This window comes from Catharus ustulatus, chromosome Z, assembly GCF_009819885.2.
Source record: "Catharus ustulatus isolate bCatUst1 chromosome Z, bCatUst1.pri.v2, whole genome shotgun sequence".
NCBI lineage: Eukaryota > Metazoa > Chordata > Aves > Passeriformes > Turdidae > Catharus > Catharus ustulatus.
The window spans coordinates 28,311,299-28,327,118 of NC_046262.2; the positions used below are offsets into that span (position 1 = coordinate 28,311,299).

At 42.6% G+C, this 15,820-nt stretch overlaps 2 protein-coding genes across 5 annotated transcripts in view; both read right to left on the minus strand.

Moving 5' to 3' along the window:
* Window positions 1-2,652: 2,652 nt before the first annotated feature.
* LOC117010827 (relaxin-3-like) lies at window positions 2,653-6,301 on the minus strand. Its single transcript, XM_033085833.1, has 2 exons — window positions 6,019-6,301; window positions 2,653-3,875 (listed from the first exon to the last, which is right to left on the minus strand). The coding sequence occupies exons 1-2, from the start codon at window positions 6,233-6,235 to the stop codon at window positions 3,508-3,510; spliced, it is 585 nt and encodes a 194-aa protein (XP_032941724.1). The 5' UTR covers window positions 6,236-6,301; the 3' UTR covers window positions 2,653-3,507.
* Window positions 6,302-9,723: 3,422 nt separating this feature from the next.
* Window positions 9,724-15,820, minus strand: part of PLGRKT (plasminogen receptor with a C-terminal lysine) — a 72,980-nt gene continuing 66,883 nt past the window's right edge. For all 4 annotated transcript variants that reach the window (XM_033085224.1, XM_033085220.1, XM_042780139.1 and 1 more), the window contains one exon: window positions 9,724-11,591. In XM_033085224.1, coding sequence (XP_032941115.1) covers window positions 11,470-11,591 — 122 coding nt within the window. In that variant the 3' untranslated portion in view covers window positions 9,724-11,469. The remainder of the gene's footprint in view (window positions 11,592-15,820) is intronic.

Sequence of the window (15,820 nt, forward strand, 5' to 3'; positions counted from 1 at the left end):
AAGTGAGGCCTGTATCCGGAGCGACCAATATATGAACAATATTCTAAAAGTTGCCAACACAGAAGTGAGAGCCCGTGGCAGCCCCAAGCCAAGCTGGAGCCCGGCCAGCCCCGGCAGAGGTGGGAAAGCCTGGCAGAGGTGGGGCCAGCGGCGCAGGGTGGGGGGTCGACAGAGCCCGAACCAGCAGCGTGGGGAAGCCCAGCAGAACCGGGGCTAGAAGCGCAGGGGAACCCGGCGGTGCAGGGGAGCATGGCAGAGCCGGGCCAGGGCGAGCAAACGCGTTGGTGGCAGTGCAGGTCGCGGGGGGGCAAGCGAGCCTAGCAGCGGTGGCAGCACCGCCCGGCCAGCCTCGAGCAGCCCTGCCGAGCCGTAGCGCCAAGCTGGGCCACCAGGCCCCGTCGGCAACCATGAGCGGGCCGAGCCTGCCTGACCCCGCCCCAAGCCAGTAAACCCCGCTATGCCGCGATCCTGTTACTAATTGGCAAATCTGTGAAAGTTGCACACGGATCCTCACTACGAACGAAAGTGCGGCTAATAGTCTGTTGCGGCTTATGTATGGATGAGGACCTAAACGTTGCTGACACCCCGGAAATGCGGCTTATAATCCGTGCAGCTTGTATTTGTGAAATTACTGTAATTTCACAACTATAAGGTGCATCCTTTTGACTAAAATTTTGGCCCGAATCCGGAAGTCTGCCTTATAGTCTGGTGCACCTTATATATGGACAAAATTCAGAAATTTGCCAACCCAGAAGCGAGAGCTGCAAGCCACGGGGGGAGCCGGCAGAGCCGCGGCTTCCGGGTGGAGGCGGGGCTGTGGGGCCACGGCTGCTGGGTGGAGGCGGGGCCGGGGCTGCCAGGTGCCTGCAAGGCCACGGGGCTGGGGCTGCCAGGTGGAGGTGGGGCCAGGGCTGCCGGGTGCCTGCGGGGCCGGGGCTGCCAGGTGCCCACCGGGCCACGGTGCCACGGCAACCAGGTGGAGGTAGGGTTGCAGTAGCTGGGTACCTGTGGGGCCGCGGCCAGCAACCGCACGGGGGAGCTGGGGACAGGTCCTCACTGCAAAAAAAAGTGCGCCTTATAGTCCAGTACACCTTATATATGGGCAAAAGTTCGGAAATTTGCTGACACCCGGAAGTACGCCTTATAATCCGGTGCGCCTTATAGTCGTGAAATTACTGTAATTTTTGTTTGTGTCACCTGCCTGTGCTATGTCCTGCCTGCTAAAGTTGTTACAGACGAGGCCTATTAAGGAACACAAATTTCACCTTTTCTTTGAGTTGACTCATACCTCTGAGAAAAGCCTGTTTATATCAGATAAAGACTGATTTTTCTATTTTTAATCCCATCTCAGCCTGAAACAGTTCCACTCCAGCAGTATTTCCACTTACACTATTTATAGTTTTACCAGTGGCTTACATCTAACCCAGCAAGTTAAACTCCAGATTGTTCCATTCAAGGCTTAAATTCACAAATTTAAGGTTTTAACTACATCTTTGGTTCACTAAAGCCTGCTATAACCATATCCACCTTTTCCAATATTTCTTTTCAACAGCTTGGGAGACAGTTTTCTAGCAAGATGAATGCATGCAGAATAATTTTTAGTTTCTTCTTGCATGGAATTTTCATATTTTGGCATTTTGTAGGGACTTTATGTACCTCTTATTCATCACCTTAATATTAAGTAATCTTAACATCAGAAACTGTTGATACTGCTCAAAAATAGGGAATACTTCCCCTCCAGCTCCTCCTGTAGACTTCTAGGAAACTCTGATCTAAACCAGGAGTCTCCAAACCTAAAACTACCTGTGAAGTTGCTGGAAGCCAAGCTATAGACATTTAGTTAATCTGTTGCAAAAACAAACCCACCAAAACTATAGCAGAAAGTCACAGAGCTGCTTTTTCCACTCAGAGTGGCAAAAAGCATCTTAAAGTCACTAGAGCTAAGATGTTTAAGAAGACAACACATTTCTTCGTGTTGTTACAAGGATAGAAAAGATGGTTCTTTTCATGTGGAAGATAACAGCATTCATAGCAAATATCCATTCTGCCCAATCTCTACCAAATGAAACTGATGTCTGAAAAAAATAAAAAGGACTGAGAGATGCCTTAATGCTGCAATAACTAGAATATCTTAAGAAAAGGAACTTAAAAATTAATAATTGCAGGGACTGGTAGTCCAATCAAGGAATGCTTGTCAAAAGATAACATGGAGAACAAAGCCAAAGGCATCAACTGCACAGCCTAAGCCCTGAAGCATACTCTGAGCCAACTACATCTACAAAGACAAATTACCATGAGTATGGTAGATGTCAGGAAAACCAAAACCCTCACCTCATGAACTGTATCGCTGGAAATACAACTTTTACAGCTCAGAAAAACTGGCAGGAATGCAAAAGGATTAGAAACTAAGGATTGAATCATTTAGCAATTAGCAACTTAGAAGTACATCTGAATTTGTGGAGACCAGCATGTCTAAGAACACACAGAAAGATGTCTAAGTGTCTGTAGAGCAGTTACTTGATGAACATCTAGCACTCTTACACAGCAGCAGTAGGGAAAAAATGGAGAAGTAAAGCAAATAAGGAATGACTGAAGTTTTAATACTCTAACTATTTAAGCTTATATACAAAAAAAATATACAGGCTGCAAATGTTGTGTTGCAGTAAATTTTATACAAAGATAACACTGCATAAAAACAATTCTGCAAATACAAGGAAATGGAAAACATGCGGTCAAAATAATCAGTGAGCTGAGTCAGTGTCAAGTGGGGTTTCAATTGGCAAGATATTCTTTCTGTACAGTTTTGAACCATGAATCCCTTTTTAATATTGTTGGATGCTAAAAGGAAGCTGGAAGGGACTCCTCATTAGAAACTTAGTAGCAGTAGAAGTAAGGGGTTCAAACTGAAGAAAGGAGAATTAAGATAGATACTGTGGAAGAAATTGTTCCTTGTGAGGTTGGTGAGACACTGGAATGGATTGCCCAGAGAAGCTGTGGGTGCCCCGTCCCTGGAAGTGTTAAAGGCCAAGGCTGACTAACTCTGAACAGGGAAGGTGTCCCATCCCTGCTTATGTCAGGGGGGATGGAACTAGGTGATCTTTAAGGTCCCTTCCAACACAAGCCATTCTATGATTCTATACTCAGTCTTTTGACAGAGGAAGAATAATTCGGCAACACTTAGTATAATTACATTTTAATGAAATATTGAAGTTCTTGAAGTGTTACAAAGATATAATACATTTGTAATATAAGTGTAAAGGCTCAACATTAAAATGAAAAGACATAGTAAAAAATATAGATTAGAAGTTACTGCAGCGAAACAAGCTCATTGCAATTACATTTATGTTTTGTTTGTTTTGTTGTTTTTGGTTTTTTTTAAAGAAAACTAGCTTTATTGTCTGGCACATATAGACAAGATAAAATACAGCAAGAGTTTTCTTCCATGAACTAATTAATCAAATAGTACTGCAACAAAAACTGGTTTCATGCATAAGTGTAGAGGGGATTTTAAACTCTGCATATAGTACTAATTTCAGCTTTTGTACAGCCCCATTTGCAACACATTCCTGCCAAACCCAGAGACTCCCGTTTTCTTCTGGGATACTTGGTCCAAAGGTAACTGCTTGATTCCATGGGATTTGCATTTCCCGTTCCCCCACTGTCCTTCTGAGTAGCTTCCTCTACTTGGTGAACAACTTTTTTTAAGTCGCCTGCCACGGGTACATATTCATTATAGTAATTTAAACTATACAAGTCCTTAAACGCCTCCCACCCAAGAAATGGGCTGTTTCTCTGCAGCTGCTCCACTTCAGGATCCAAAACTGATTGCAGGTTGAAGCTTCCCAGTAGTTTGTTACTTGCTGTTTGTGCAGAATCTGTTTTAAAGAAAAGACTTGTCTTAGATTCAGACTGCAGGAGCATCAAAAGGATTACATAGCTCAAAGAACAAACCCCATTCAATTAGTATTAAGTGAAACACTATGATGTAGAAAAACTGTCAGTACTTCAGTCTCCACACCATGACTTATTTGTAGCTTACTTTTAGCAGAATCTAAGTTTTAAAGTCTATACCTCCTGTTAGACATGCAGAGTACACAGAAACAACTGCAACTGAAGTAAAGGCATCCTGTCACAACTGCAGTGTTATTTTTCCACAGAAACAGAATTTTATTGTAAAGACATGTATCCAGAAACACCACAGAGCTATGTCATGTGTCTGATGAATTAGATCAGATCCCTCCTCTGCCTCTCCTCCAATCACATAAACTAGCATCATGTGAAGGACAAATGTAGGAAGGACTAAATAAGCAAAGATTGTATGTAAACTGATTCTTAGATTGTATTTTTCTATAGCTATTTTTAACTGATGTTTTACACTAATTTCTTTCATTTCTCAAGGCATGTAGGCTTGTAGAATTTGCTTACAACATTCTTCATCTCACTGACTAAAGCGCTCTCAAAAATCCAGCCCTAATTCCTTTCACCTTACACTGTTTCTCTTGATTTTACCTCTGCAAGGCTAGTGGCATTGCTTATTTCAGCTAATGTGAAGAACAGCAGCTTCTTCAATTCTTAACTTTAAAAGAATCCAGAAAAAGTCTTTGTCTTGTGATCTTAATTCTGTTGATATAGTTACTTTTTGTTTCAGAAAGCTGAAAGAACATGAGAACATCCAGCAAATTTTGTGTTTACTTATGGCTAATTAGAATATAGAACCCAAGTTTCTGATAGAACAGCTGCCTCAATACGTGCAAAAATAAAAGTAGATGTAGCTACTTTATTAATTAGACAGCAACTGCTAAATAATAGTCTTTTGGATAGTTAGACATCATGTAGCATAGTGGAGGCTCCTTAGTGACTGCTGTTCTCAGAAGCTGCTGTTAATAAAAAGGAAAGTAAAACTTGCTGGGAAAGAACATAATCCCCACAGAGGCTGTAAATAACTAATTATTACTTAGGCTACTTTAATCTTTTACTCAACCTGTTGGGGGGGAAAAAGGCAACAAATTCCCAGAAAACCAGAATACTGGTTTCATTAGCTGCCTGAAGTCTTAGATTATTTCACTAAGGTGGTTTAATCAGAAAAAAATTATATTTTCCATTGCAGGTTTCAGCCATAATTCCATCTTTTGTCCTTTTAAAAAGGTTATTTTTCAGTATTCAAAACATCAGCATAAATTGGAGATATCACTTAAAATTACTGTTACCTTACCTCAGTTTGAAAGCACATCCCAAAAGACATCTACTGACAATTTCTTGACACATGAGGCTTGGGACATCAGACAGTAAAACTATGAGGAATATTTTACCCATTAACTGTTTCACCATAAAGCAGTTCTAGCAGCGTCGATTGTAACCTGGAGCACCAGAGTCCATCCTCCAAAGTGCCAACTCTTTGGTGCAGAGCAGCACAAGGGAGGGATTACATCGCCCGATTCTCCGTCCGTGGTGGTCCCGCACATCCCGGGACCTCCGACGGGCAGCGCGGCGCCAGGGTTCCCGTCGGGAACGGAAAACCCCGGCAGGAATCCCGATTCGCTCCGCCACCCGAGGGATTACAGAGCCTCGGGAAGGGAAGAAGCCATAGTGATAGGCATTCCCCACTGATTCCCAGGGCGAGCCAGACCTCCCCATATGGCCAAGGCAGGGGAGGAGTGTGATTTTGTGGGATTTTCTAGTGGAAGCTCCTCTGCAGCCGGCATCCTGCGCAGCCGCGCAGTGTCTCCGAACTGACCAAAAACTTTGAAGATTATCCCGGCAAATAATGCCCCAGCATCTGCCGTCCCTTTCCCTCTGAATCTCAGGGCGTCCTTACAAAAGTCTCGGAAATGCCAACTAGGATCTAGAGGGAAAGCGAGGGAGAGACAGGGACCTTCCCTTTGCGGCTCGGGGCGGGAGAAGCGAGAGGCGCCGCGGGAGGCTCGCCTTTCCCCGTTCCCTTCCGCTCTCCGCATCCCTCCTCGCTCGGCAGCGCCCCGACAGCCGCCTGCCCCTCGGTCCCGCTCCCAGGACACTCACCGGCCGCGGGCGCCGGCTCCACGGCCAGCAGGGAGAGCCGCTTCCAGCGGGACCCGCCGCAGGTGAAGATGACGGCGCGGATGAACTCGCGGCCGCACAGCTTCACCCCGTACGCGTCGCCCTCGCCCGCGGGCAGCACGGCGCCGGGCTGCCCCGGCGGGGCCGCGCACAGCAGAGCCACGGCGGCGCACAGCACTCGCAGCTTGGCCATCCCCATCGCCGTCCCGTCCCGCGGGCGCCTTTCCAGCAGACCCGACGGCCGCCACAACGCCCCCGACCGCGGCGCTCGGCCACCCAGCCCGCCGCTGCCCGCCGCCCGCTTTTATGCGCTGCGACAGGCGCTGAGTCACCGCCCCGGCCCCGGCCCCGGCCCGAGCCCCCTCCCCTTCCCCGGTACCGCGCTCGCCTCTCCGCCGAGAGGTCGCTGTGCCCGGAACAGCCGTCCAGGAGCCCTGGGGCAGCGCTTTCGCCTCCTGCCCTAGCTGGCTATTGCGGCTCTTCACTCCTCCGCACACTTGAGCTTCAGCTTCCCTCTTCGGGGTCCCGTTCCCCACCTTCCCGGAGACACCTCCTTTTCCTCCACCGGCTGTTCGTGCTCGTGGCTAGATAGTAGTGCCGATGCCGTCTCGTATTTCTTTGAAAAAGTGAAAAACTTAATCTCGGCTGTTTTTTCCCTTGCAGGCCTAGAATCCCCATAACTACCTCTGTGCCCTAAAAATGTTGGCTGACATAAAAAGACAAAAACAAGTGAAGTAAAAGAAATGCACTTTCAAAGAAGTACTTCAGCTGTGGATACTTGAAGGGGGATTTCAAAGCCTGGATTTCTTTCAGGTTTGTTGAACTGGGGGCCTGAGTTCAGTGGCAGCCACAGGCATGCAAGCATCAGAGATACCTGGCTCCAATGTGGGCATCCTAGAGATTTGGAGCTGCACAACTGTGTGGCTCCTGAATAGGGCCCAGCAGGCTCTTGCTGACAAGGGTGGTGGTGTTTGTACTCCATTAAGAACTACGCACTCTGTGAAAGTAAACTTTACCTCTGTATTTGTTTGTTAGCTTGCAGTTGGTTTATTTATTTTTTTTTTCCAGCTCAATAGGACAAGAAGTGTTTGCTGTCACCTGTTATAGAAAGCCATACTGTGAAGAACCAGAAAAGTTAATCTCTCTTCAAATACTTTGAAGCTGTTGTCAATAGATCCTTTTTCATGAGGGCTATGCTTTTAATCCTTTGGATATTGTTGGCATATAAAGAAAACCCTCGAAACTCAATCTAGAAGGAGAGCGCAGAGAAGACATACATCTAGAGATTAGTGTACAAAGATGTATGATTTAGTTGTGCTGGCAGAGAAGTTACAGACTCCAGTCTCGTCTTCAAGGAGGATTTGGCTGTTTTACACTGAGCTGGATCTAGAAGAAGCCTGCAGAGGGCTGAAATAGTGAGCAAAGCTGTTGTGGTTTAACGCCAGCCAGCTGCCAAGCCCCACACAGCCACTCACTCATTCCCCCATTACTCTGACTGGGGAGAGACCAAGAAAAGTGAGAAAAGCCATGGCAGTTTAATAAGGAAAGCAGAATCTGCACACAAAAGCAAAGAAAAATACGAATTGATTTCAGTGCTTCCTGTGGGCAAGCAGGTGTTCAGCCATCTCAGGAATGCCATTGCTCCAAAAGCACCCTCCTTTCTCCCCCTTCCTTTTCCCCCCCACTTCATATACCACCAGCATGATATCCTTTTGGTCATTTTGGGTCACCTGTCCTGTCTGTATCTCCTCCTAAGCACCCCCAGTCCCCTCAGCAGCATGGCAGAACCAAAAGCAGAAAAGGCCTTGGCTCTTATCTGTTCAGCAGTAACAAAAACCATCTATTGTCAACTCTGTGTTCTGCACAAACCCAAAACATAGACAAATACCAGCCACCAAAGAAAATTAACTCTGCCCCAGGCAAAACCTGGACAGTTTTTGGTTCAGTCTTCAATGTTTAAACAGTGGTACCTTTCCAACAGTAGGCACCATCATCCAGAATGTTGCTAGGATGCAATCCACAGAAGTGGAGGCTGCTAATCTGAAATTCCTGAAGAACAAAACCTCGATCTGTTCCTCCCTCAGCTGAAGTCCTACCTACTATACTATTATAGACAGAAGTTGTGCAGGGGTAATTACTTGCATTTTGAGAGCAGAACCTTGATTTTGCTGGACTTTTTTGAAAATACCTTCACATCAGGTGATAGTGCAGGACTTCTGCAAGAACTGTAGTCTTCTAGACAACAGATTTCAGTTTTCAGTGACTGGAAAGCTGTAGTAATGTGGAAAAGCACTACTAGGACAAAGCAAGAAGTGAAGGACCTCCTGAGCTGGGCAGTGACTAGAAAACTGCTATTCAAAACAAAGCATGCAGAAGAAGATTAATAATATAAATTTAATTAATTTGAAGTAAGTATATAACTTCCTACTGTTGCTTTATAAAGAAGGAAAAACAACAAGAGAACAAAGAAATTAATTTCCATTCATGAATTGTAGGATGTTTCAAGGCAAGTACATCCAGTGTACTGGCTCAATGGAAGTATTTTGTGTATTTAAATTTCTTAACAAAAGATAAAGATAATTGTACTATTTCTCTCCTTGCACTAAATTATTAATCTCTTGAGCAATAGCAAAGTTTATACAAGGTAAAGGAGGTTTCATGACAACTGGGAGCTAAATATAAAAGATATCTTTTAACAATATCTCAGTAGCCTTGAATACCTTGAAGGCCTTATTCCCATGACTTCCAAATGTCAGACAAAGAAAATCAGCAGTAACTTACTGATTTCATTAGACATTTGCCAGGGACTTCATTTCAAATTCATGCAATTCACTGCTGCAAGGGCAACTCAGTTTTTGAAAGCTGTCTAAACAAGAATTTAAAGTATTTCTAAAGTTTGCTTAGTACCATACAGGATTCTGCAAGAAATGGGAAATACTACTTCATCAATGTTATTGATGACCAAGCACAAGCATTCCTAGTTACCTTCATTAGAGGATTGTGCAGTTTAGAAAAAAGCTCAATCTTAAGATAGCTCATAATTAAAAAGTTAAGAAATCCATGCATTTTTGCATAATGAAGTCCAAGGCCGATTAAGAAAATAAACAATAATGCAGAAGCAATCTTATTTGTCTACATCCACATAAATGCTTTCCCCTTCTTTTAAAAGCAGTGACGTGCAGTCAGCATTAAAATAACTGCTATTATAATAAAGCATGTAGGAAGGGGCTGTGATTTTCAACTTTCCATATTGTAAGGAAGGGCCCAAACTGGACTTGTTGCTTGTTTCTCCTCAATACTCATGCACACTATCACAACCAGATAAAGGTGGAGGCACTTGCGGCTTGCAGGCGGCATGCACTTCCTTGGGTTCTGTGAATGAGACATATCCATAATTAGAACAGCTTAATTTTGACATCCTAATCATGACTGATTTCTCACTTTTCCAGAACAATCCTGCTCCAAATGATACTCATTCAGGATATGTGGCTATCAGGCATTTTAACCAGAAAAATCCAGCAGAATTAAGGTGGCAGGAGTAGTGCCTTCAGGCCAGAACAAGCTCACTCTGGAGTTGCTCTCCTTTTTATCCCCAGTGATTCATGGAAACAAAGACAGTTGTTGTGATATATTAAAGTAAGTCTAAGCAGCTGAGACCAGCTGACCACAAATGACAGGAAGAAGCAGGATGGTTTAGGTGCTTTATTTATTTCTTTAACAAATACGATGATTAGGCAACTTGTGCCGTCAACATTTATCTTCCCAAAGTAAACCTTGTCCCTGATGAGCTCCTGTTTTCTTTCATTGTCCTCTGAAGGAAGTTATACCATTCAATTCTCTTGTGAAAACTGTCTTTCATAGGATTAAAACATGGGCTAAAAGACACAGATGGACACATAGAAATACCCAAAAAGACCAGTTAAATTGTTTTTCTTTTTTTGGAAGAAAGACTACCAATAGATGACAGATATGCAATACTTCTTCAAAACTAAAGGAAGGTGGACTTCAGAACTTGGGGAAAACATAGGGAACACTCTGTTACTCAAACAAGAAAGTGGAGTACTTGTGTTCATTTTATTACACTGACTATCAAAACATGACATTTAAAATCAGTTACAGACTGCACGCATTATTAACATGTAGAGGACAGAACCAATTACAGAAGTGATGACGCAGAAGTGAATGCACTTTCAGAAGGCAAACTGTGGAAACTGTGCTATTAATTTCTTCTATATTGAGAAGCTTTTGTTTCATTATATATTTGCCTTGTCTTATGGTAACAATATTCTAACTTCAGTTAAGTAGTCTTCAAAAGCATAGTTGGGGCATTATCTCCAGCTGGAACTTAATTTTTAAGTCAACAAATTGTCAGTACAGACTACATCTTAATTAATTTTTGAATGCTTTTTGAGCATTTGTTTTTCCTTCCACAATTAGATTAATGCTAGAAGAATTTCCATCCAAAACACAAAATAATCTGTTTCTAAACAAGATTTCCAATACAGAAATATTCATTTTTTTCCAAGTGTGACATAAGAACATTAAAGTATACCAAAACTACATTCTTGGTATGTGCCATGCTAGAGTAAAGGCATGCATAAAATTTCTCAGCTTTTCAGTACTTGTAAGGCCACTTGGATCTACTCACTACAAAAACATACATTAATAATTTTGCTTGCTGTTAGCCTAAGTTAATATTCATCATAGTAGTGAAACTCTGATTTCAATTACCAAAAAACAAATTATCCTGAGTTTCAGAATGTTGAACAAGCATGAAAAAGATTCAGAAAATAGCTACATAATTTGTTTCCTCTTCTTCAGAAACTATCTCTGCTCATGCTTTAACACAGTTTTCCCCAAGAGTAAAAGACACAGTTAGCAAGTTATGTGTTTACTTCTGAACCTACTTCGGATAAAAGCTGTTTATTCTAGAATTTGAAGCAGAGATGGTGAGTTCACTGCCTAATGAACAGCAAATAAAAAGTGTCTTATTTTTCAAAGAAACTGACTGCCTGCTCATGACTTCAAATTGAGCTGTGTATCCTGAAATATATTTGAAAACTGTACATATTTATTTATAAAATTTATATAGTTATACAAACTCATAACCACCAATTACCACATCTTTATTGATTATACTGAGTTTGGTCAGTACCAGACATTTTTACTACAGGTGGAAGTTATTTTCAGACTCTGAACAGTCAATGCAAATTCAGTATTTCACTACAAACAAGGAAAATATACCACAGAATAATTAATATTTTTAAGAGATACACATAACATGAAACCAATTGCTTTAGAAAGTACTAATTCTTAAAAATTAAATTTTGATTTTATATGAGCTCATAATCTTATCAAAACTTTAATTATTTATTTATGTTTAAATGCAGTACTATAATCACTTTTCAGCTATGTAGCTTTAATACCATCTTTCTATTTTTCTATGAAGAAATTGTTCTGAGATATTCTGACTTTCTCCAAGTCTTCAAATGTGATAGGTCCTTTTGGCAATTCTAGCAAAGCGCTCTGTGTGTCAAGTATGTTCTCTGCTTCACCTTAAAAAAAAAAAAAAAAAAAAGAAGTCAATTTCCTCAGTTTTACAGCTAGAAAGCAAAGGAAGGGGAAAAAAAACCTTAAACTGATTTAGCCATTCGTGTTTGGACCACATTAGTAAAATAGCAAGTCATAGGTATGTGTTTTGCAAGCCAACTGATGTCAATACACCAGCAAAGTTGTCTCTAAGGAATTTTGGACTAGTGGGGTAATTGGGAAGAAAGTGGATCAGACATACACATGAAGGTGCACAGAAGCTTTAACAAGTAAACTTGTACACAGTGTCACAGTTGTACCATACTTGCACGCAATTTTTCTTTGTGCCTCAGGACTAGCCTGAAAGGAGTCAGAATGAAGGCAGCACGGGACTTGGAGAAGCATTGGTGAAAGCATACTGCTTACAGGATTTGCTAAGACAATTGCCTAAAAATGAAGCATAGCAGGGAAAAGTTGCAGTGCTCTGGATAAGGCTGGAAGGAAAAGATCTAGGACAGAGAATCCAAAAAACAAAGATACAGACTGAACATCATACATATTTTGTGGTGGTCTGATTTTGATACAAGAAGAGATGAAGATTAGGCAAAGAATGCATTTGTTTTGGCTGATGACATTTGGCAAAATACAAACAATCTTGTTTATCCATGCCTTAAGTCCCAGCTTCATGTTCCTTACAGCAGTGGTTTGAAACTGCATTTATGTGTGATCAACCAGACTGAATATTGCAATGTAGTCAAAGCTACAGTCATTCTACAAAACAGGTCTGAGTGCTGGTATCTCCCAACTGTACTTTTTATAGTGCCTGGGACCATTGGTAATATCCAACACTGGTTACCACGCCCACGTCAGTCATTTGCATATAGCATCTGATTATGAAATATCAAGAGACCTTGGGACAGAGATGTAGATATGCAAATCTCTACATCTGTCCCTCCCATGTACTTCAGGATATTGCCCCACTCACTGCTCAGGACACAAGGACTCAGCTATCTAAATCTTAGAAAAGGTAGCCAGTTCCATTGCTTAGTGGGAGAGTTTTGTGCAATTAGAGGCTGGCCATAAAATCTATCCCATCCTCTAATAATTGTGTGAAAAACACCAGCAGTGTGTGTGCCTCGACTGGGGGGAAAAGTGAAACAGCAAGGCCAAGAACATAGACAACAGGACAATGACTGATTCTTTGTGTCCTCAGAGGTTTAAAAAAGATAGTTTGATGGTTATTCTGTAACCCTGACATACCCAAAAGATTAGGTCCTGATACTCAACCCCGGAAACTTACAGCTTTCCGACAGCACAAGCAGAACTCAAAACAAGTATTTCCCATGACTTCAGTTTGGGGTTTTAATTAGCCCAAGCTACAAGGCAGAAAAAAATACTCTTCCAGTATTTCAGCAAGAAAGAATACTAAAATTATGAGATAATTTTTGGTCAAGTAGGCCAGAGACAGAAGGAAAATTTAACTGTAAGCAGGATCAGAGACAAAATGCCTAATGAAAGAGAAACAATGAAACCTTCTAGGGGTATAAAATGATTCCAAAGATGAAACGCAGCAGATGCAGACCTATGTGATCAAGGTGGTTCAGATATAAGGTTCACTGTGCAGCTCAGAAATAACTGCAGATTATCTTGGGAGAGGGAATTGCCTATGAGGTTGATGACAGGGATATCCTGGAAGAAAGAGACCAATTAAAGAAAGAACAATAAAGGGAATAGTGCATAGGTTCTTACACTGGAGAGATCAAGCATGACATGCACCAACAGAATAGACAGACAAGCACAGAACGGGTTGCGAAGGCATGGGAGTGAACATGGGGATCAGCTGAGTATTGAGAATAAGCATTGTGGCTGCTGGTCAATTGTGTCATAAAACCTTCTCTTCACTACATAATTCTAATCATAAAATAAAAATGAACTCCTGAACCTGATTTCCAGACCAGATTCATCCAGGCTATTCCACTTCCTTTTAATCTAGTGCTGATATTGGCAATTTGTTTCATTTCCTTCTCTTACTTTCCTTTATCCTGTCCTGTAAGTAGGATCTGTAGACCCAAATCTCTCATGTCTTTTTATAAAGCTAAACAAATTAATCACTTTTTTTTTTTCCCTCTTGCAAGGCAGCTGTTCATTCCCTAATAGTTTTAGGTATTCTTTATAATTCCAGATTCCCTTTACAGAAGGGATCTAAATTACATGTACATCTGTTGTCTGTTTGTACTAAGGTTGTGAAATATGCATCCCCAGAGATATTCAAAACCCTTTTGGACATTTTCCTGGGGGATTGGCTATAGATGATCCTGCCTGAGCAGGGGGCTTGGACCAGACAACCTCCAGAGATCCCTTCCAACCTCAACCATGCCATAATACTAGGCAGGCTCACTTGGTATTTCTAGACTCTGCTCAATGCTCAGTTTCACCACACTGTTGGATTACACCCATTCTGTGATCATTGCCAAATTAAAGTTTTCCCTTTTTCTACAATTTCCATCTGGTGAGCTCTGGTGGTAGAAATCCCTATTAGTCCCTAGTTTCTTGCTGACATTATTAAGTTGAATCCTATTTTGCTGTCTCATTTCTTCAGACCATCAGCTCTTCTTGTACTGCAGTTTATTTATTCACTGTTGATGAACTTAATAAAGTTTATCACCCAAATATTTGGTTAGGATAACCTACTAATAATTTATTAATAATAAAACAAATGAATATCCATACCAAATCTTGAGGAATACTGTTGATAACCTTGCTGAAGCCTACCCTTCCTATTCAAACACAAAATGTGATATACAGTAATTTCACGAATTTAAGCCGCACCATTTTGACAAAGATTTTGCTCCCAAACCGGAAATGCGGCTTATACTCAGGAGTGGCTAATATGTGAATAATTTTCTGACATTTACAACCTCAGAAGTGCCAGCCAGGGTGCTGAGCCGAGCACCTGCCAGTAAAAGCTGCCATTTCGCGATTGTTACAAATTGTTACTCTGTTGCGTCATGGGTGGAGCCTGGCTCCCTGCAGGCAGCATGGGGGGCAGGGAGAGAGGAGGGAGAACTCTCTCCTTCCCTCCTCTGCCGCAGCCCGGGGGAGAGACAGGGGGGCCCCGTGCTGCCATCGCTGCGGTTCGGGGAGGAGGCGGTGTGCTCCGGCCCCGCCCGCCTCCGCCGCCGCAGGAGCTGGGGGGGCTCCGTCCCTGCCTGCCACTATGGGGCAGCGCCGGGCCAGGGCGAGAGAGCCCAGAGGCGGCGGCCGGCCCCGAGCGGCCCCGCCGAGCGGCAGTGCCGGGCTGAGCCACCTGGCCCCATCAGCAGCCCCTAGCGGGCCGAGCCTGCACAGCCTTAGCTGAGCCAGTAAACCCCGCCCTGCCACGGTTCTGTTACTAATTGGCAACTTTGTTGCACGTGGGTCCTTGCCGCGAACGCCAGAGCGGCTTATACTCGGGTGCGGCTTATTTATGGACAAAGAACGAAATATTTGCCAACACCCAGAGATGCGGCTGATACTCAGTGCGGCTTGTATTTGTGAAATTACTGTAATTTCTTTACTCTCATGCTTACCTGTCTACTCATTTCCATGTCTTTCAAACTAATTTGATCTTTAGGTAATACCATATCAAATGCTTTCACAAATTTATACTGGATCTACCACATTTCTTTTGGGAAAACAAAAAAAAATCTGGAAATGACAGACTTAGTTTGGCATATTCCATTTATTTTCTATTTGGCTCCACAGTTTCCTTTCTGCAAAACCTTTTCACAAGCCTTGTATACTGCTGAAGCGATGAAGATGACTTCTATTTGGAAAGCAATAGGATACTACATTGCCCTCTTCAACCTACACAGGACCACATGATACACAGTAAACACATCACATACAAATTCTAAATTCCAAGTGCTAATTTTGTGTGTACTAGTGTGTACTAATCTCCTTTACAACACTTTGATTTCCAAGAACTACCCTTTCTTCCCTATGTTTACCTGACTCTTCATATTAAAATCCAAAGAAGTTTGTTTAATGCTGTCAGGGAAATGTTCACCGGTATACATTGCTGCATCACCTAAATGTATTTGCACCTACATGAAGCAGGAACTACAGCAGATTTTCTCTAATTAACCTGCCACTATTTTCAATGAAGCATACAGAAACCTAAATGCTAGATCTGGAGGATAAAGACCAAGAGCTGAAATGGATTTTTATTTTGTTTCAATATGGTTGTGACAGTAGTAGACAAGATAACCAAACT